The following is an 18,069-nucleotide window of genomic DNA, read 5'->3' on the forward strand; positions in this document are numbered from 1 at the left end:
TCAAAGATTTAATGCCTCTTCAGAGGCAAAGAACTGACGCCATAGATGCAGAAACATTCTATGGGTGCTTTCACACCTACCTTGTTTGGTCCGGATTTTCAGACTTTTCAATTTGGAACGAACAAAATTACAGGTGTGAAACCTCCCTCGGACCATGGTCCGGACCAAACAGATGAAATTTGGTCAGGCGAAGAGGTAGTCTCGGTCCGGACCAAACTGAACAAAGGTTCGGTTCGTTTCTTGTGTGAAAGCATTTTCTGTATAGTTCGGACTTTCAGGCCATTTACAGGAAGTTCTGTTGGTAGAATTAGTGAAAAAACACAGATTAAACTCACAGCGCATGCAGTGATGGAGCGCGCAGCATTTTATAGTCTTGTGTAGTCAGCTTGCATGATCAGCTTGCTTTGCTTGATTATTTATTTTCAAGCTTTATATATATATATATATATATATATATATATATATATATATATATATATATATATAAAGCTGCAACGCAAATGATCACTCCGTCACGGTTTGTCTGCTATATTACTTATTAAAGCTTATTTATTAAATTCAGGCAAATTATGAAACATTTATTAAAATGAAGATACAATTTATACAAAGCTTTCTACAAAACAAAACTTAATGAAGTGGTCAAAATAATTTCTGACCCGATGTCTTTGACATGTATTGCACATATGTGCACGTTTCATAATCAAGATAGCCTAGATGAAATTTAAAAATAACATAATATTTAAACATAACTATAAAACAAAATACATTGTTTTGCTAAAAAAGTAGCCTGTCTTCTCCTCCTTTCCTGTCGGCGCCGATGTTTGCACAACGAGGACGTTCATCAGGAATATTAGTGATTTTGCCATTGAATTAGCATACTATTTTGTAAAATCGAAATTATGATTTTACAATCAGGTTTAATTTGTTACAATGACTACATTAGTTAACACAAACAAACAATTAACAATACTTCTACAGCATAAATGAATCTAAATATTAATCTCAACATTTACTACATTTTTTTGCATTAATTAGGCTACCATTGTATTACCATTAATTAATGCATTGGGAAGTGTGAACTAACATTAACAAAGGGTAATACATGCTTGCATACTTTCTGCAAAGTTTAAATTAGTCCGTAGAATGTCTACATCAAAATAAAGTGTAAGCAGATATTAAGTCTACTAATACTCAAATGAGAGTTAGTTGACATGTAGTTGCTAAGTTACTTGGAGTCAGTATGTCTAAAGTGGACCATCGAAATAAAGTTTTTTTTTTTGTTCAATATTTCTTTGACAGTCCTAACTTTTCACTTTGATTGAAATTAAGAACCCTCAATATACATCACACAAATGTTTCAAGACATATCTATGCAGACAAGAGGGTTCAGGCAGCCTCCTTCCTCTAGATCAGAGTCTTGATGTCGAAGTACATCATCACAGTAAGTCTGCCCACTCAGTGGTTAACCGTGACACTGGCGGGCCGTCCCACCCCGGCACAGGCCAACTGTAGGTGTCGACTACAAGATGCTTTTGCAACATTCATGATGTGTGATGACTGCGTAGGTGTGATAACAATGAACATGAACACATCGGAAAGTTTTGAAGTTTCCATGTACGCAAACCATCAAATTACAACTCACGTGTGCATTTAACATCTGCATATGCACAATGAACATCTTTCAAAATATTATTCCAACCTGGACACAATTTGGAATTTGAAAAATGTCAAACAAAGACACTTCATGATGTAAAACGAAGAAGATTATACTTTATTTATATTTCAAGCAATACAAAAATATGCTAAGAGTTTAAATCAATATCAATGTAATATTGCCACCCACTGGTACAAAAAGCAGAAATGCTAAACCTTTCAAGACATCGCTGCAATTAAGAAATTAATACATTTTTTTTTAAAATCAAATGTAATATATATATTATCTCAAATTATCTCAATCCAAAGTGGCTTTTAGAGGCTTTTGCATCTGAACTCTTCACAGTGTTAAAGCTACACTGTGTGATATTTTCCCCCATCTAGCGGTGAAACGGTATATGACCATCCAGAGAATAATAGTTTCTGTTCCTCTCAATTCTGATTTCGTTTTAACTCCTACGGTGGCCCATTTAGTCCAAGATTAACATGGCAAGCCCCCTCTTCACATTCGACACGGTGCCATTGAGTGTTAAAACGCGAAATTCGAAGCTTGAATTTACGGGTATGTCCCTCTTTGGCTAATGTACTTTCAAGATGGAGGGGCAACATGGCGACCAGCATTCGAACTTCTCAGCCGTATGTATTTTCAGTGGCATATTATAAACTTACGAGAATACTTTAATACTTGCAAGAAGTAAATATACATTAATGAGCAGATATATTTTTGAAAGACCTAAGTGTTTTTATTTTAGCTAAGAATAAACTAAAAAAAGTTACTCAGTGTAGCTTTAAAGAAAAACATCCAATGGATTTAGAGGCTTTTGCATCTAAACTCTTCATATATATATATATATATATATATATATATATATATATATATATATATATATATATATATATATATATATATATATATATATATATATATTATATACACACAATATATAAAAGAGAGAGAGAGAGAGAGAGAGAGAGAGAGAGAGAGAGAGAGAGAGAGAGAGAGAGGTATAATAGAGTAGAGTAGAATAGGTATTTTATCCATTTTAACCAAGAAGATAACATTTATAAAAAAAAATGCTAAAAGATTATAAGCAGGACAAGATGTATACCTGAGTTATACCTAGTTTATCACCAGCCAGAACATCCTGGGTAAAGGTCAGCATACTGTCTTGCCATAAAGAAACTATATGTTCAGAAGATAATCTGCGTGTACATAACCATGTCTATCTATATCTATCTATCTATCTATCTATCTATCTATCTATCTATCTATCTATCTATCTATCTATCTATCTATCTATCTATCTATCTATCTATCTATCTATCTATCTATCTATCTATCTATCTATCTATCTATCTGTCTGTCTGTCTGTCTGTCTGTCTGTCTGTCTGTCTGTCTGTCTGTCTGTCTGTCTGTCTGTCTGTCTGTCTGTCTGTCTGTCTGTGTCTGTAGACTATATTGCCTTTAAAACCTTAAACTTTAAGCTTTAAAACTACTTTGAACTTCAAACTATTTCAAATTGAGAACCCTCAAAATTTAAGCTTCTTCAAACTTTCTGGCCAGGTTTTTTTTTTTTTTTAAGTGTTTTTGGAATCACATCTATTGCGTTCTCAAAATTCTGACCAGTTGTTAATAATCAACTTTAGGCTCTAGATTCGTCTTGACAAACTTTTTTTTAATCAAATATTACTGTTAGGTTAGGGTTAGTAGAATAAGCCTCTTCTTCAGTGTCCAGTCAGGTGTTTGCTAACTCTGCTTTCGGATTGAAGTATGTATCATGTGTTTGAAGCTCTAAATAAGTGTACACTCACCTTTAAAAGAAAAGCAGCTCAAATGGAAATCCCCTCTCAGTAATTGCATTTAACTAGAATGACTGGACTGAAATGTGATTCTAATTCACTTTTACTTACTCAGATCCCCTTTTGCTTGGTAAACCCCTGTCATTATTCAGCATTTGCACATATGCAACACTTGAACTATTGTACAGTTCAAAATAATAAATAATGTCATTAATTAAGGTTTTTTTTTTAATTGGTTGTGATATTAGTCCAGGGAAATTCTGGTTGTTTGACATTCATAAATTCATGTGAGAATTTTATCTCTGACTCAAAGTGAACAACGAGAGTTTCTGTAGAGCTGAATTGAAATAATTTCATAATTAATACACTTTACACAGCTGAACTGAATCAACACTAAACTGCTTTTTAGACACTTCTGCTACCCCAAAAACTTTAAATTTGAATTTAATATTTGAAGTTTGCATCACTGATCACTGTTTTCCGCAACGGTTTATCACAGTGACGCTGCTTTGAAACAATAAAGCGCTCCAAAAATAGTTATATGGTAGGCCTACTTAATGTATGTTGATGTATTTATCAGCCAACAGATAAACTTAGCTATGCATTTATACAACAAGCCCTGTTAAAAAAAAAAAAAAAAAACCTTTCATAAGAGATTCTCAGAATTGTCATGTATCGGCTTATGTTTCCTGTTCCTATGGCAGCGGACGCTGTGCCCTGAGTATCTGCATTATCATTCTTATACCACACGCTGATAACACTAATCTTAATTAATTGGATTCTCAAGGACAGGGCAGGTAATCATTCACAAGTATATGGGATTATATGTCTTAAATGAAGATACAAGAGACTGTACATATGAAGATAATATGCAGATTATAGAGATTTTTTTTTTCCAGTAAAGACTTAACAATTATAAGCAAGTTTATAGTTATTTTTGTTGGTTTTCTGCACACAGAAATGTTCTCATCTCTTCATAAAATTAAAGCTGAACAACTCGAGTCACATGGACTATTTTAATGATGTCTTCATTACCTTTCTGAGCCTTGAAAGTGTTAATTAAATTATGGAGAGGTCAGAGAGCTCTTGGGATTTCATCAAAAATATTGTAATGTGTGTTCGGAGGATGAACGAATGTCTTACAGGTTGGGAACGACATGGGGGTGAGGGTTTAATTACTTTTTTTGTGAGTTTTTTTGGGGTGAACTAACCCAGTGGAGTATAGGCAAATTAATTATAAGCATAATTTGGCACATTAAGAGTTGTCCAAGACTCAGAATTACTCAAACTATTACTACAGAGTACAATAAGCTCAAAATTATTGGCAAGCTTTTAAAATACTAAAATATTTTTATAAAGAAAAAGCATGTGGTTGTGTCTAATCTGATCTTAGAAACACAATGGAGTGGAAGCCACAAGTCTGGCAATGTCCTAGTTCAAACTTAAGCAAATGTTTTTTTTTTTTTTTTATGAATGGGAGCAAATGACGCGCATATTACAATCAAAAGGTAGCAACGCAGATGATCATATTCATAACTCCTGGTACATATTGACCCATTACGGTCACTATAAGACTTTGAAAATAAAACAGAAGTAAAAAAAAAAAAACTTTAGTCTTAGATCTTTTTAATGATGTATAGTTTGTCAAGGTAATTACTTACATCTAATAGTAATTTTGAGCTAATTTAAGCAAAGAGAGCTTCAGTGCGTCCACGTACTCGTGAACGTTGAGACCGCATGACCCATTTGTCCTCATTATACACTGGTTGGCTGTGTGTGCAAAATTTGGATATTTAGACATTGTAGAATGTCGAGGTCTGGAGCAAGTTAACTGCCAAAAGACAAGCATGATAGCATATCTATTAAACTATTTAAGTTATTTAAAAGGTGTCAGCTGCCAAAGAGACACAAAATCTTAAAGTTTCAACTTTCAACCGGTATTTAAAAAGGTAAAAGGTCTCACTGAGGTTATTAGATTCTGTCTTTCTCTCTAGAAGATTCAGCCATTCTGTGACAAGATAACCATTGTGCCAATTTGCTTTAAGAACAGCAACATGTATAAATGTCAATGTATAAAAAGCAAATTGATCAAATATCACCTAAATGTATTGCATAAATGCAATTTAATTGTATTATATAATGGATACATTATTAAAAAATAAGAAAAATTGTAATTTTGTGTTCAGTTTGTTTATAAGCAGCAAACAATGGTAAGATGTTAAATTATAACTTGCATTGGTTGTTTCGGTAACAATTTACAATAAGGTCTCAATTATAATTAGTTGATGCATTAACGTCAATGAACAATACATTTGTTACAGAATTTATTAATACTTGTTAACGTTAGGGGAAAAAACAGCTGTTCATTGTTAACTCCAGTCCATTATTAACAGAGTTTAACAACTTTTAATAATGTTTTATAATGCATTAGTAAGTTGAAATAAACATTAACTAAGATTGATAAGTATTGTTCATGTTAGCAAATTATAAAGGTACACTTTGTAACTTTGAGCCTTCTAGCTGTTAAAACAAAACTGAATGCATTTCAAAAACAACAACATTTTGGGTTGTGCATCGGCTCAGCTCAGTATACTGGGTGGATGAATGGTTTTTGTAATCGTACCGCTCATAAAACATTCACAGGCATAAGAAATACAACCATTTTAGATGAGAAGGATCTGAAGCTGAATAACATTAGCTTTTGTTAAGACGTCTTTACATTAAAGGTGCACTATGTAGTATTTTTTCAGTAAAATATCCAAAAACCACTAGGCCAGTGTTATATATTTTGTTCAGTTGAGTTCTTACACTATCCCAAATGTTTCCAACTATTTGTAAATTGTGAGAAAATTGCTATTTTAAACAAGGACCCAGGAAGTTTCAGCAACGTCCTGTTCCCATTCACGAAGTCGCCTGTCAATCGCGTCATATCTGCGTTACCCTTGGTTTTATTCTGTAGAAGTGCTTTTCTCTTAACTGTGTGAACATGTCACAGCAGCGCAGAACGAACGCGCAGAGTAACATCATAACATCATTTTAAACACTTAAATGTTTCTAATATGATAAACCGAGCTGTATTACCTTATACTCATGAAAAGGGGAAATAGTGCCCGTCCCGTCATAATAAAAGTCCCGGTGCTCGCGAACCGTGTGTTTGTATAACAATCGCTCCAGCAGCCGTGCTCCGCTCCACAACACTCGGTCCTGCTCTGCTTTACACTACAGTAAAGTTAATCACCGCTTACATGAACATGATTTCTGCCCGTGTCCTATTTTCCACCGGCTGTGAGGTGAAGACCACATGTCTGCTGCGCTCAAACTTGGCATCATCCAACTACACCTTTGTTTTGAATAGGCACCCTCCAGTGGACGGAAAGTTGCATAGTGCACCTTTAATAGGCACCATCATACTTCCTTAAAAAATACATTCCTGCAAACTTACAATCATAATGAAATGTCCCTTCACAATAGATAATGCTTTTACAATGAACTCTGTATGGCAGGTAATCTGTTCAATAAAATAGGCTACCTTTTTCACTCAGTTCTCCCCATCTCCGCAAGAATCCAAGGCTATGTTGATTCTCGTTTTATTATAAGTTAAATGTCGCTTCTCTTTTTCCCAGCAGATTCTGTTCGGCAGTTTTTTAAAATGGTGACTCCCCGGAGGTAAAGTGTCACGGTTGTTTCTATGTTAGTCTGTTCTGTTTTAGTTTACTGTTCTTGGCTGCATTTCCCGAAACCTTTTTAACACTACGTCATTCTTAAGTTATACCTTAAGGTATCCCTTAACGTTAATATGCGTTTCCCGAAACAAACTTAGTTAAGAATACTTTCTTTAAGTCCTACTTTCGTAAGGTTGGTCTGGACCACTCTTAGCTAAACCTTATCACTATTGACAGTTCATTGCACTAGTGACCACCACTCTGCAAAACATTTATTTATATGTCAGTCTATACGAATATAATTCCGAAGTTGTAATATACACCCAGTGTTCAATTAGGCTAGTTGAAATGTTTTTTGTTTTTGTTTGTTTTTTTATGCAAGGATTAAAATTGTCATAAAAAATTTCATTACAAACACTAATGGTTGTTAGATTTTTAATGATATTATCCAAAGGTACATCAGGTGGCAAACCATTAGACATGAAAAGTTTAGGAGCCTATTTAAAGGGAATGATTGTGGAGGGGAGTTTACGGCGCAGTCCTCTGGGCCATTTAGTGTATTTCATCCATTAAAACTTTAGTCCCCTGGCTACCATGTCAGAAGCTGCTTTTAAAAAATAAATTTTGCCTACCACGACAGAAAATTCAGCAGCTTTTAGATCTTGTTGGACAGACTTTGTCGAGACAAACTGGATGGAGCTACCCCCTCAGGCCTGAAATCCAGCTGCTGGCGGCTCTCCTCTTTCTTTCTTTTTTCTCCGCCATAGTAGCGGCTGATTATATGTTTTGTGTGTTGTGTTTTTATTGACTAGGCCATCTAATAATATAAATTAGTTATTTACACAATAATGTGATGTGGCTGCTGCATGGGCAATCATGGTTGTGGAGTAAATCAAGACACTATGGGAAATATATTGTAATAATTTAAATTACGCGTGATGCTCATTGCTGGTTCGTGCACTCATTTCAGAATTATGTAAAAATTTAGGTGCAATTTTGTATGATAAATAAAAGTTAAACTATTTCTAAAGTGCTTCTTTTATAAAGAACATTTTTTCGCATAACGCTAACATCGCACTTAAGAAGGCATACCTTAAGGAACCTACTCAGGTATAGTTCGGGGAACACACCTAGAAAGGGCATACCTTCAGTTAAGTTATACCTTAGAGTCTTTGTAGCGTGCTGAGAGACAACGTTATTGGGAAATGCAGCCCTGTTCGATCCATACAGAACCGAACAGAAGGACCAATGAAATCATCAGGGCGGGCTTTAGACGAGGACAGATGATAAACAGTAAATCATCCACATTATCAAAGGCGCTTTTATTATATTTGTTCAAATCTTAAATGGAGAGTGTAACAAGTTCGATATAGTGAGGAAGGAAGAGGACACGGGGGTCGGCAGGACTGTTGATGCTCTTTATTCTCAATAACTTAAATCAATAAACGTGCACGCTTCAGCGTGTGTTTGTCTCTGTATAGCTCAGTTTCGCTTCCGGGTCACGCACTTCCGGCTTCCGGATATCTCAGGGTCTCCTCGCATCAACAGTCCGACTCTCTCTCTTCTCGGTCTCCGGTTCCGCTGGTGTTTTATCCCGTCTCCGCGCTCATTACTAGAACAAGAGACAGGTGTTATTAATCTGCGTCCAACCCAGTCACTTACCGCTCGTCCCGCGGCCCTCTCTCCCGCTGCAGACCTCGCTGAACCACGCCCCCCTTGCCACATACCCCCACCGCCCGACTCAGGCCGGGGAGCCGTCCGGCCTGCAGCCCCCCCCCCCCCCCCCCATTTCTGGAGAGGAAATCGGCCACAGCCATCTGAGCACCCGGCCTGTGGACCACCTTGAACTTAAACGGCTGAAGAGCCAGATACCAACGGGTGATCCGCGCGTTGGTATCCTTCATGCGGTGGAGCCATTGGAGAGGAGCGTGGTCCGAACAGAGGGTGAACTCCCGCCCCAGGAGGTAATAGCGGAGGGTGAGAACGGCCCATCTGATGGCCAAACACTCCTTTTCTATGGTGCTGTACTTAGCTTCTCTCTTGGAGAGCTTACGGCTAATGTACAGCACCGGCCGCTCTCCCCCCTCCACCTCCTGGGCCAGGACTGCGCCCAGCCCCCTGTCCGACGCGTCAGTCTGCAACAAGAAAGGGAGAGAAAAGTCAGGGGAGTGTAACAGCGGCCCGCCACATAGGGCAGCCTTTACTTGGGTAAAAGCCTGTTGACACGGCTCCGTCCACTGGACCGTATCTGGTAGCCCCTTTCTAGTAAGATCAGTCAAAGGGCTGGTGAGGTCCGAATAATTTGGTATAAACCGTCTATAATATCCCGCCAGCCCCAAGAACTGTCTTACCTCCTTTTTGGTCTTGGGCCTCGGACAGGTTGCAATTGCGGCAGTCTTATCAATTTGGGGACGCACCTGCCCATGACCCAAGTGGAAGCCCAGATACCTTACTTCCACCCGCCCAATCGCACACTTCTTCGGATTGGCCGTGAGCCCCGCTCTCCTCAGCGACCTCAGGACCGCCCTCACATGCTGCATATGCCGCTGCCAGTCGTGACTATAAATCACTATGTCATCTAGGTACGCAGCAGCATATGCAGCATGGGGACGCAAAATCCTATCCATGAGTCGCTGGAAGGTCGCGGGCGCCCCGAACAAGCCGAACGGAAGCGTGACAAATTGGTGTAATCCGAACGGCGTGGTGAAAGCTGTTTTTTCTTTGGACAATGGAGACAAGGGGATCTGCCAATAGCCCTTTGTTAAGTCCAGTGTCGAATAAAATCGAGCCGAGCCTAACCGATCAAGCAATTCGTCAACCCGTGGCATTGGATACGCGTCGAACTTCGACACAGCGTTCACCTTGCGGTAGTCCACACAGAACCTGACCGAGCCGTCCGTCTTGGGGACCAAGACTATCGGGCTCGCCCAGTCACTGTTGGACTCCTCGATTACTCCCATGTCGAGCATTGCGCCTAATTCGTCCTGAACTACTTTTTTCTTGTGTTCAGGCAAGCGATACGGCCGGCTGCGAACTACCACGCCCGGCTCGGTCTCGATATGGTGCTGAATCAAGTCGGTACGTCCCGGTAGGGGCGAGAACACGTCAGCGAACTCCGCTTGCAACTTCGATAAATCAGCGAGTTGTAACGGTGAGAGGTGGTCTCCCCCAGGGGCCAGCGCGACTGATTGCGCCTTAATGCTCGCCTCTGGCCCGAGATCATCCTCTCCCCCGATCACCGTTGCCAACAACACCGATTCCACCTCATTCCATTTTTTCAGCAGATTGAGGTGGTATATTTGACGTGCCCCGTTCCTATCGGATCGTATCACTTCATAATCGAGCTCTCCTATCTGTCGTGCGACCTCAAACGGCCCCTGCCACTTCGACATTAATTTTGAGCTCGAGGTTGGGAGTAGAACGAGCACTTTCTCTCCCGGTGTGAATTTGCGCAGTTTAGTACCCCTGTTATATGACCGGCTCTGGCGGTCCTGGGCTTGCAACAAATTCTCCCTAGATAGCCGCCCCAATGTGTGGAGTTTTGTTCGCAAGTCCATGACGTACTGAATTTCGTTTTTGGCCAACGACGGCCCCTCCTCCCAAGTTTCTCGTAGGACGTCCAGCACCCCCCGTGGCTGACGCCCGTAGAGAAGCTCGAAGGGGGAAAACCCCGTGGAGGCTTGCGGGACCTCGCGCACAGCAAATAAGAGGGGTTCTAACCACCGATCCCAATTCTTGGCGTCTTCTTGTACGAATTTACGGATCATGGATTTAAGAGTGCGATTAAATCGTTCGACCAACCCGTCTGTTTGTGGGTGATAGACGCTGGTTCGAATGGATTTAATGCCCAATAATCCATACAATTCGCTTAACGTGCGTGACATAAACGCCGTGCCTTGATCAGTGAGGATTTCTTTCGGAATCCCCACCCGGGAGATTAAACGAAACAGTGCGTCCGCAACACTCTTCGCCGAGATGTTGCGGAGAGCCACTGCTTCCGGGTATCGTGTTGCGTAGTCCACGATAACTAGCGCAAAACGATGCCCGCGTGCGGATCGTTCTAATGGCCCGATGAGGTCCATCGCAATTCTCTCGAAGGGGACCTGCATTAATGGAAGGGGGCGCAATGGCGCTTTTGGGGCGGCCAGTGGGTTCACCAACTGACATTCAGGACAAGACGCGCACCACCTGCGCACATTGTCATAAATGCCTGGCCAAAAGAATCGGGTCATTAAACGATTCAGCGTGGCCGCCTGTCCCAGGTGGCCCGCCATCGGGTTAGAATGAGCCGCCTGAAAAAGCATTTCCCGGCGGCTCTTTGGTACTAACAATTGGGTTGTATCCATTTTTGTCTGAGCGTCTTGGGTCACTCGATACAACCTATCTTTAATTATGGCGAAATAAGGATACGTGACGGGCAATGCGGGTTGGAGGGACTGACCGTCGATCGTGCGGACCTGCTGAAACGCATGTTTTAGCGTCTCGTCTTGAGACTGCTCCAGAGGGAAGTCATCGCGGTCCGAGAGAATCAGTCTCTCAACCCCGCTCGGTTCCTCTGAAGCCGTTCCCAAGGGCCCCGTATCAGCCTCGCCAACCTGCACTCGCACCGCCCCGTTCCTAGCCTTGTTTTCCCAAGCGGCATCCGCGCACAACGACCCCAATAACGCCGAAAAGGCGGGCCAATTCGTCCCCAGAATTAGCGGATGCCGGAGGTGGGGACTAACCGCCACCTCAACACTATGCTTTTCTCCCCTAAACTGTATCGTGACTGGGACAATCGGATATTCCACCACATCCCCGTGCACACACCGCACCTTAACCACGCGGCTTGTATCCAACGCCCCAGGCTGAATCAGGCTTTGATGGATCGAGGTTTGGTTACATCCTGAATCCACCAAGGCCTGATATGTACCCCCCTTGATACTTACAGGAATTTGGTACTCTCCTGCTTGATCGGGGGTGGTCCGCTGGACGTCCGGGATCCGGATCATTGTTCCGATGTCCATCATCGGACATCGGTCCACAAAATGATCCGGATCACCGCACCGCCAGCAGGCCAGCCCAGGCCTACCCGCCGCCCCGGCGGCGGGGAGTGGGTTGGAGGCTGAGCGCGGATAGGGGCCGGAACCGGAGCCATAGTCACTACCAGTCCCCAGCGGCCCCGCCCCCCTGGGCGGGACCCGCGAACTCCCAGACGGTCCAAGGCCCATCCCACCCCGGCCTCTGGGGGGAACGCGAGGAGGGCCTGGAGGGCGGGACCTGGGGAGAGGGACAGGTCGAGAGAGAGAGAGAGAAGGGGGAGAGAGAGAGGGAGAAGTTAGTGGGGGTGCGCCGACCCCCGGGCACGCCACCAGGTGGTCCTCCGCCAAATTGATGGCCGTCTCCAGCGACGTGGGCCGGTGGCACTGGACCCACTCGGCGGTCTTCCTGGGGAGCCGAGTGATGAACTGCTCCAGCACCACCAGATCGACGACATGGTCCACGTCGCTGCCGCCGGCCAGCAGCCATCTGCGGCACTCGTCCCGGAGCTGTTGGGCCAGTGCGAAGGGTCGACCGGACTCGCCCCACTCCAGGGAGCGGAAACGCTGGCGGTGTTGTTCTGGGGTCCGGCCGACCCGCTGAAGGATGGCCCGCTTCAGATCATCATAGTCCAGGAGGTTCGCAACCGGTAGATGTTGCGCGGCCGCCTGGGCTTCGCCTGATAGCAGAGGGATGAGGCGCACCGGCCACTGTGCCCGGGGCCACCCGCAGGCCTCCGCGGCTTTTTGGAAGAGATCCACGAAGGCCTCGGGGTCATCTTCCGGCCCCATCTTCTGTAGGGGCACGTGCACCGGTGCGCTGGCCCGCCCAGCGGCCTCGGCGCGAACCTCCCGGTCCATCCAGCTCCGGAACTGCTCGCGGTCCTCTTGCTGGCCTTGGACTATGGCCGCGAAGCGGCGCTCCTGTTCAGTCCGAAGGTCCAGCAACGCCGTGTGATGTTCCTGGTGGGGGGCCGCGAGCGAGGTGATGATCTCCGCAAATGGCGAGGCGGAGGGCGTTGTCATGGCGGCGGCTCTGTCCTGCTTCCTTCCCGGGTTTCGGCACCAGTGTAACAAGTTCGATATAGTGAGGAAGGAAGAGGACACGGGGGTCGGCAGGACTGTTGATGCTCTTTATTCTCAATAACTTAAATCAATAAACGTGCACGCTTCAGCGTGTGTTTGTCTCTGTATAGCTCAGTTTCGCTTCCGGGTCACGCACTTCCGGCTTCCGGATATCTCAGGGTCTCCTCGCATCAACAGTCCGACTCTCTCTCTTCTCGGTCTCCGGTTCCGCTGGTGTTTTATCCCGTCTCCGCGCTCATTACTAGAACAAGAGACAGGTGTTATTAATCTGCGTCCAACCCACTCACTTACCGCTCGTCCCGCGGCCCTCTCTCCCGCTGCAGACCTCGCTGAACCACGCCCCCCTTGCCACAGAGAGCTTGTTTGTATATGCATTCACTTTCACAATTTCTCTCTGAAATGATGATCATGTTGGTAAGAAACTGTGTATCCTTAAATTCTTTTCTTTTTTACAACACCTGCAAAGATCATTTATTTCAGCGCACGTGCAGATAGAGTTGCCAAGTTTTACAACATAACCAGTCAACTACCAGCCCTCAACAATAGCTTCTCTGTGGTTCTCCGGGAAAAAATGGTGTTTGGGGGGTAAAATGTGTGTTATTTTGGCTAGGTTGCCCGCTAAAATTCGCACTCATGGGTCTATATATAACATAATAGTCGATTTAACCCGCGGACATGGAAAACAACCCACAGGAAAAAACATGGACTTGGCAACACAGTGAAGTTGAACTCTGTTGACATTTGACAACTACGTAATGCGTCGCTTCGTTGCTCTGATTGGTTGTAGGTCTGTCTAATTGATGTCTTTCCTGGTTCGGATGAAACACGCCCCATAATCACAGCCCAATGGAGCAGAATCAGACTCTGACTAGAATTGAGTATGACCACGTCAGGCTACTTTCACACACCATGAGTGTATTTATAACGCTGCCTTCACCTTCTATCAGAATTATCGTAAATGCAAGTTTCCTATAGGTTACAATTGCACATGAACGCCCTCTGAATGTCGTGTTCACCACTAAGTTCTTTTGATATCCAAATTGAGATGGGCATGCCATGAATTTTAAACATGTTGGCGGGGAGAACTACTGCTTTATTTGTTTTTTCCCCCACAACAGCTAGTCTTGTCATTAATGTAGTGCATATTTACATATACAAGTAATCATTTGAAGCCTATATGTTTTATAGGCTACACAGTAAAAATAGCCTGCATTTGACCGAAATTACAGAATCTGCGGAAAGATAGCATCAGAAATGTTTAGGCTAGTTGTCAGTGCATGTGACACTACATCGCCTATAATGTTGGCTTTAATACGATTTTTGCAATAAATAAGCAAGAATAAACCTGGTGCCCTCCATGATTCCTTTTCATTTCAAGCACTTGAATGCAACAAGTTCTCGGCTTCTGATGTGGGAATTATGACATTTCCGATAGCAAGTGAAAGCAAGCCAAAAAAAAAGGAAAAAAAAGTGAAAGCTAGCCTGGATGCCAGCCGAACTTAACCCCACCCACACATTTTTTAGGTCGGGCGGTTCGTATTCTGACTAGAATTGAGTATGACCACGTCAGGCTAAGTGAAAGCAGCATAAGTCTGCACAATTACAATAATGTCTGTGCAAAATGCTGAGGTGCAGGGCTGCAGCAATTAATCTATATAATTGATTATTATCGATTATGAAAATAATAAACAATAAATTGTGCAAAGAGTGCAAGTAGCTTTACAAAACCCATATGGAAAATAGTAGAGGACAAATCGGGGGAAAGGTACATGTGCTGTGCTGATATGCCTTTACTTTGAAATGTTTTCCTCAGCATTTTATGGTTATATACATCCTTATCTGTAGATGTAAAAGTCCCGCGACTCATTGCGCGAGTATTTCCATTTAGCATATTCTGAAGTATCTTGTTAAACTTAAAGGGTTACTTCAGCGATTAGCATATGGCTTTGTATCAGTAGAAACCCTGGGGTATATTCAAATTATTGTGCTTTCCCCCCTCATATCTCCCTGAGACGAGAGATTTATGCATTTTATTTCTGGAAAAATTCCTCCTATGATGCAAATTGACGATTTTTGCATCATAGGAGGAATGTTTACCCAGAGGCTAAAGACTACAGCCAGCAGAGGGAGCCATTTCCGCATGTTTTGAATCCGCGCATGGGGGATGGGAGATAACACTCAGCTTGCAGAGAGAGTTTAGGTTGCAGCTACAGGATCATTTAAACAGAGCTATGGTGAGCAATGTAAGTCTTTTAACTTCTCAAATTCATTTCTATGAAAGTTAAGCTTGCAAAGGCATGAACTGAAACGCGCCAGACTGAACTTGCGTTGTGAATGTATGCCGCGAGTGTAGTCGCGATTACCTCAGCTCTCATCACTCGTGCAGTAAGTGCTCAGTGCTGTGATACTCGCGCGGAGACTCAATCTTTATATTGAACAGACACGTTCAGTTTTTAATGTAGTGTCTTCTCTAACTCAGTCACATTAATAAAGTTGGTGGCGTTGGGAATGGCCTCACAGGGCAGCGAAGCATTCTGGGAATTGTAGTCTTTAATCCCCATGGGACAAAAATACATTTTCGGTCTTTTCTCAGTCTAGAAGACACCAAATTCAAAAATAATTTCACATTTCTACTGCATTGATGACCCAGTTTAAATACAGATTCATCTTCCCAGCGCTGAAGTACCCCTTTAAATGGTTAGTTTGCCCAAAAAAAAAAAAAAAATGCATTAATGACTCACCCCAATGTCATTCCACACCCGTAAAACCTCTGTTCATCCTCGGTACACAGTTTAAGTAAGATATTTTATATTTAGTCCGACTCCGAGAGCTTTCTGTCCTTTGAATGTAAGTGTATGCCCACTTTATGTCCACGTCCAGAAGGTAATGAAAACATCATCAAAAAGTAGTCCATATGTGACATCAGTTGTTTAGTTAGACTCTTTGGAAGCATCGACAATACATTTTGGTCAAAAAAAATCCTTTATTCAGGATTGTCTTCTCTTCCGCGTTTGTTTTCAAACCTCAAATAAAGAATCAAACGGTCGTGAATCAGCAGATTGATTCGTGATTCATATCGCCAATGTCACATGATTTCAGCAGTTTGACACGCGATCTGAATCATCATGACCGTTTGATTCTTTATTTGAGGAACACTGAAGAGAAGACAATGCTGAATAAAGTCGTATTTTTTGTTATTTTTGGACCAAAATGTATTGTCTACGCTTCAAAAGAGTCTAACTAACCAACTGATGTGACGTATGGACTACTTTGAGAATGTTGTTATTACCTTCTGGACGTGGACAGCAAGTGGGCATACACTTACATTCAAAGGACAGAAAGCCCTCGGACTAAATCTAAAATATATTAAAATGTGTTCCGATGATGAACGGAGGTCTTACGGGTGTGGAACGACATTGGGATGAGTCATTAATAAAAGAAATTTCATTTTTGGGTGAACTAAGCCTTTAAAACATTGATATTGATGAACGAGCCGCGCTGGGCACATGCGTGTCAAACAAAGCGGACATATGGCCTACACATACACATAATAACAGAGCCGTTGAAAAACTTGTTCTATGGCTCTGACTGACATATACTAAAATACACATTTTGCTCAAATATTTTTTTTGTTAAGAATTCAGATATTAAGGTTTAAAAATATACATGTAACTCAAGTAGTAGGATAATTTATGAGAGCAGTAACAGTAAAGGCTAATAGATTTTCTATATTATACTAACTATTTATATTATATTAACTATTATAAATGTTCAAATAGCCATATAAATGTAATTATCCTACTATCAGGTGAGTGTATGTTCTTCGTACAAGATAAGTACTTTTGTTTTTGTTTATCATCATTTTTAATTAAGTGGTTTTGTGGTTTAAAATGTAATGTTATTTTTACCCTATTTTACGTAGCCTATAATATAGGCCTACAGCATACATAGCCTAACATAGATCCACTATTTGATTTCATGAGGATGTGGGATTATAAACACATGCTGCTTTGACATACCACTGCACCAAGAGTACAACACATTGTAAAACCTCTATATGAAACCATTCATATTTTTTCCATTTTGTGTTTGAAAAATAACAGATTTGAGGGTTATATCCACTTCCCCTGAACCAGTACCAGATAGGACAAAGGTTTACATAATCGTCCTTCAGGAATATCAGTGAAAGCAAATCCGATAAGGTTCAGATTGATAAGATTAAACATGCAACAAGATAAACTGACTGAATATGCAAAAATTAAAGCCACAATATGTAATTTTCCACCGCTAGAGGTAGCTTATTTAAAACAAAGGCATAGCTTAATCAACTGTTTTATCATATTACAAGTTTTGAACTTTTGCAGTACAATCGACTTGGGTGTTTAATTTTTTTCAACTTAGATTATGTTAAACTGACTTTAAAAAATGAGTATCATCCCTACTGTGATCTTGTATAACTTATAAAAAAAGTTTAACATTTCTTAACTTATTTTGATGAGTTAAAACAATGTAAAAACATAAGTTGTCATAACTTATTGAACATATAATTTTTTACAGTGTAGATACATTATTTGAGTGTTTTGAAAGTTATGCAGTAAGCTAGATCGATATTGGGCATTTTGAAACATGGTACTCACGGGTAATCAAGAAAACGAGATTTAAACAATAAGACTAACTGTTGAGCTAAATAACAATCATTCGCTTTCTGTAGATGAATGTATTCAAACAGTTACTCACCTGTCTAATAAAACATATAATATATTAAAGCATTTCTGGTGTTTCCATAGTTTCTATATAAAAAAAGGAGGGTAACGCAGATATGATGTCAAAATAAAACTTCATTTTTTTCA

General features: G+C 41.5%; 1 protein-coding gene across 1 annotated transcript; it reads right to left on the reverse strand.

Moving 5' to 3' along the window:
- Positions 1–8,508: 8,508 nt before the first annotated feature.
- On the reverse strand, positions 8,509–13,159 carry LOC137039312 (uncharacterized). Its single transcript, XM_067414666.1, has 2 exons — positions 12,044–13,159; positions 8,509–8,727 (listed from the first exon to the last, which is right to left on the reverse strand). Exons 1-2 carry the CDS (start codon positions 13,157–13,159, stop codon positions 8,725–8,727), a joined length of 1,119 nt encoding a protein of 372 aa, XP_067270767.1. The 3' UTR covers positions 8,509–8,724.
- Between the last annotated feature and the right edge of the window lie 4,910 nt (positions 13,160–18,069).

The sequence above is a fragment of the Pseudorasbora parva genome, chromosome 13 (genome assembly GCF_024679245.1).
Source record: "Pseudorasbora parva isolate DD20220531a chromosome 13, ASM2467924v1, whole genome shotgun sequence".
NCBI lineage: Eukaryota > Metazoa > Chordata > Actinopteri > Cypriniformes > Gobionidae > Pseudorasbora > Pseudorasbora parva.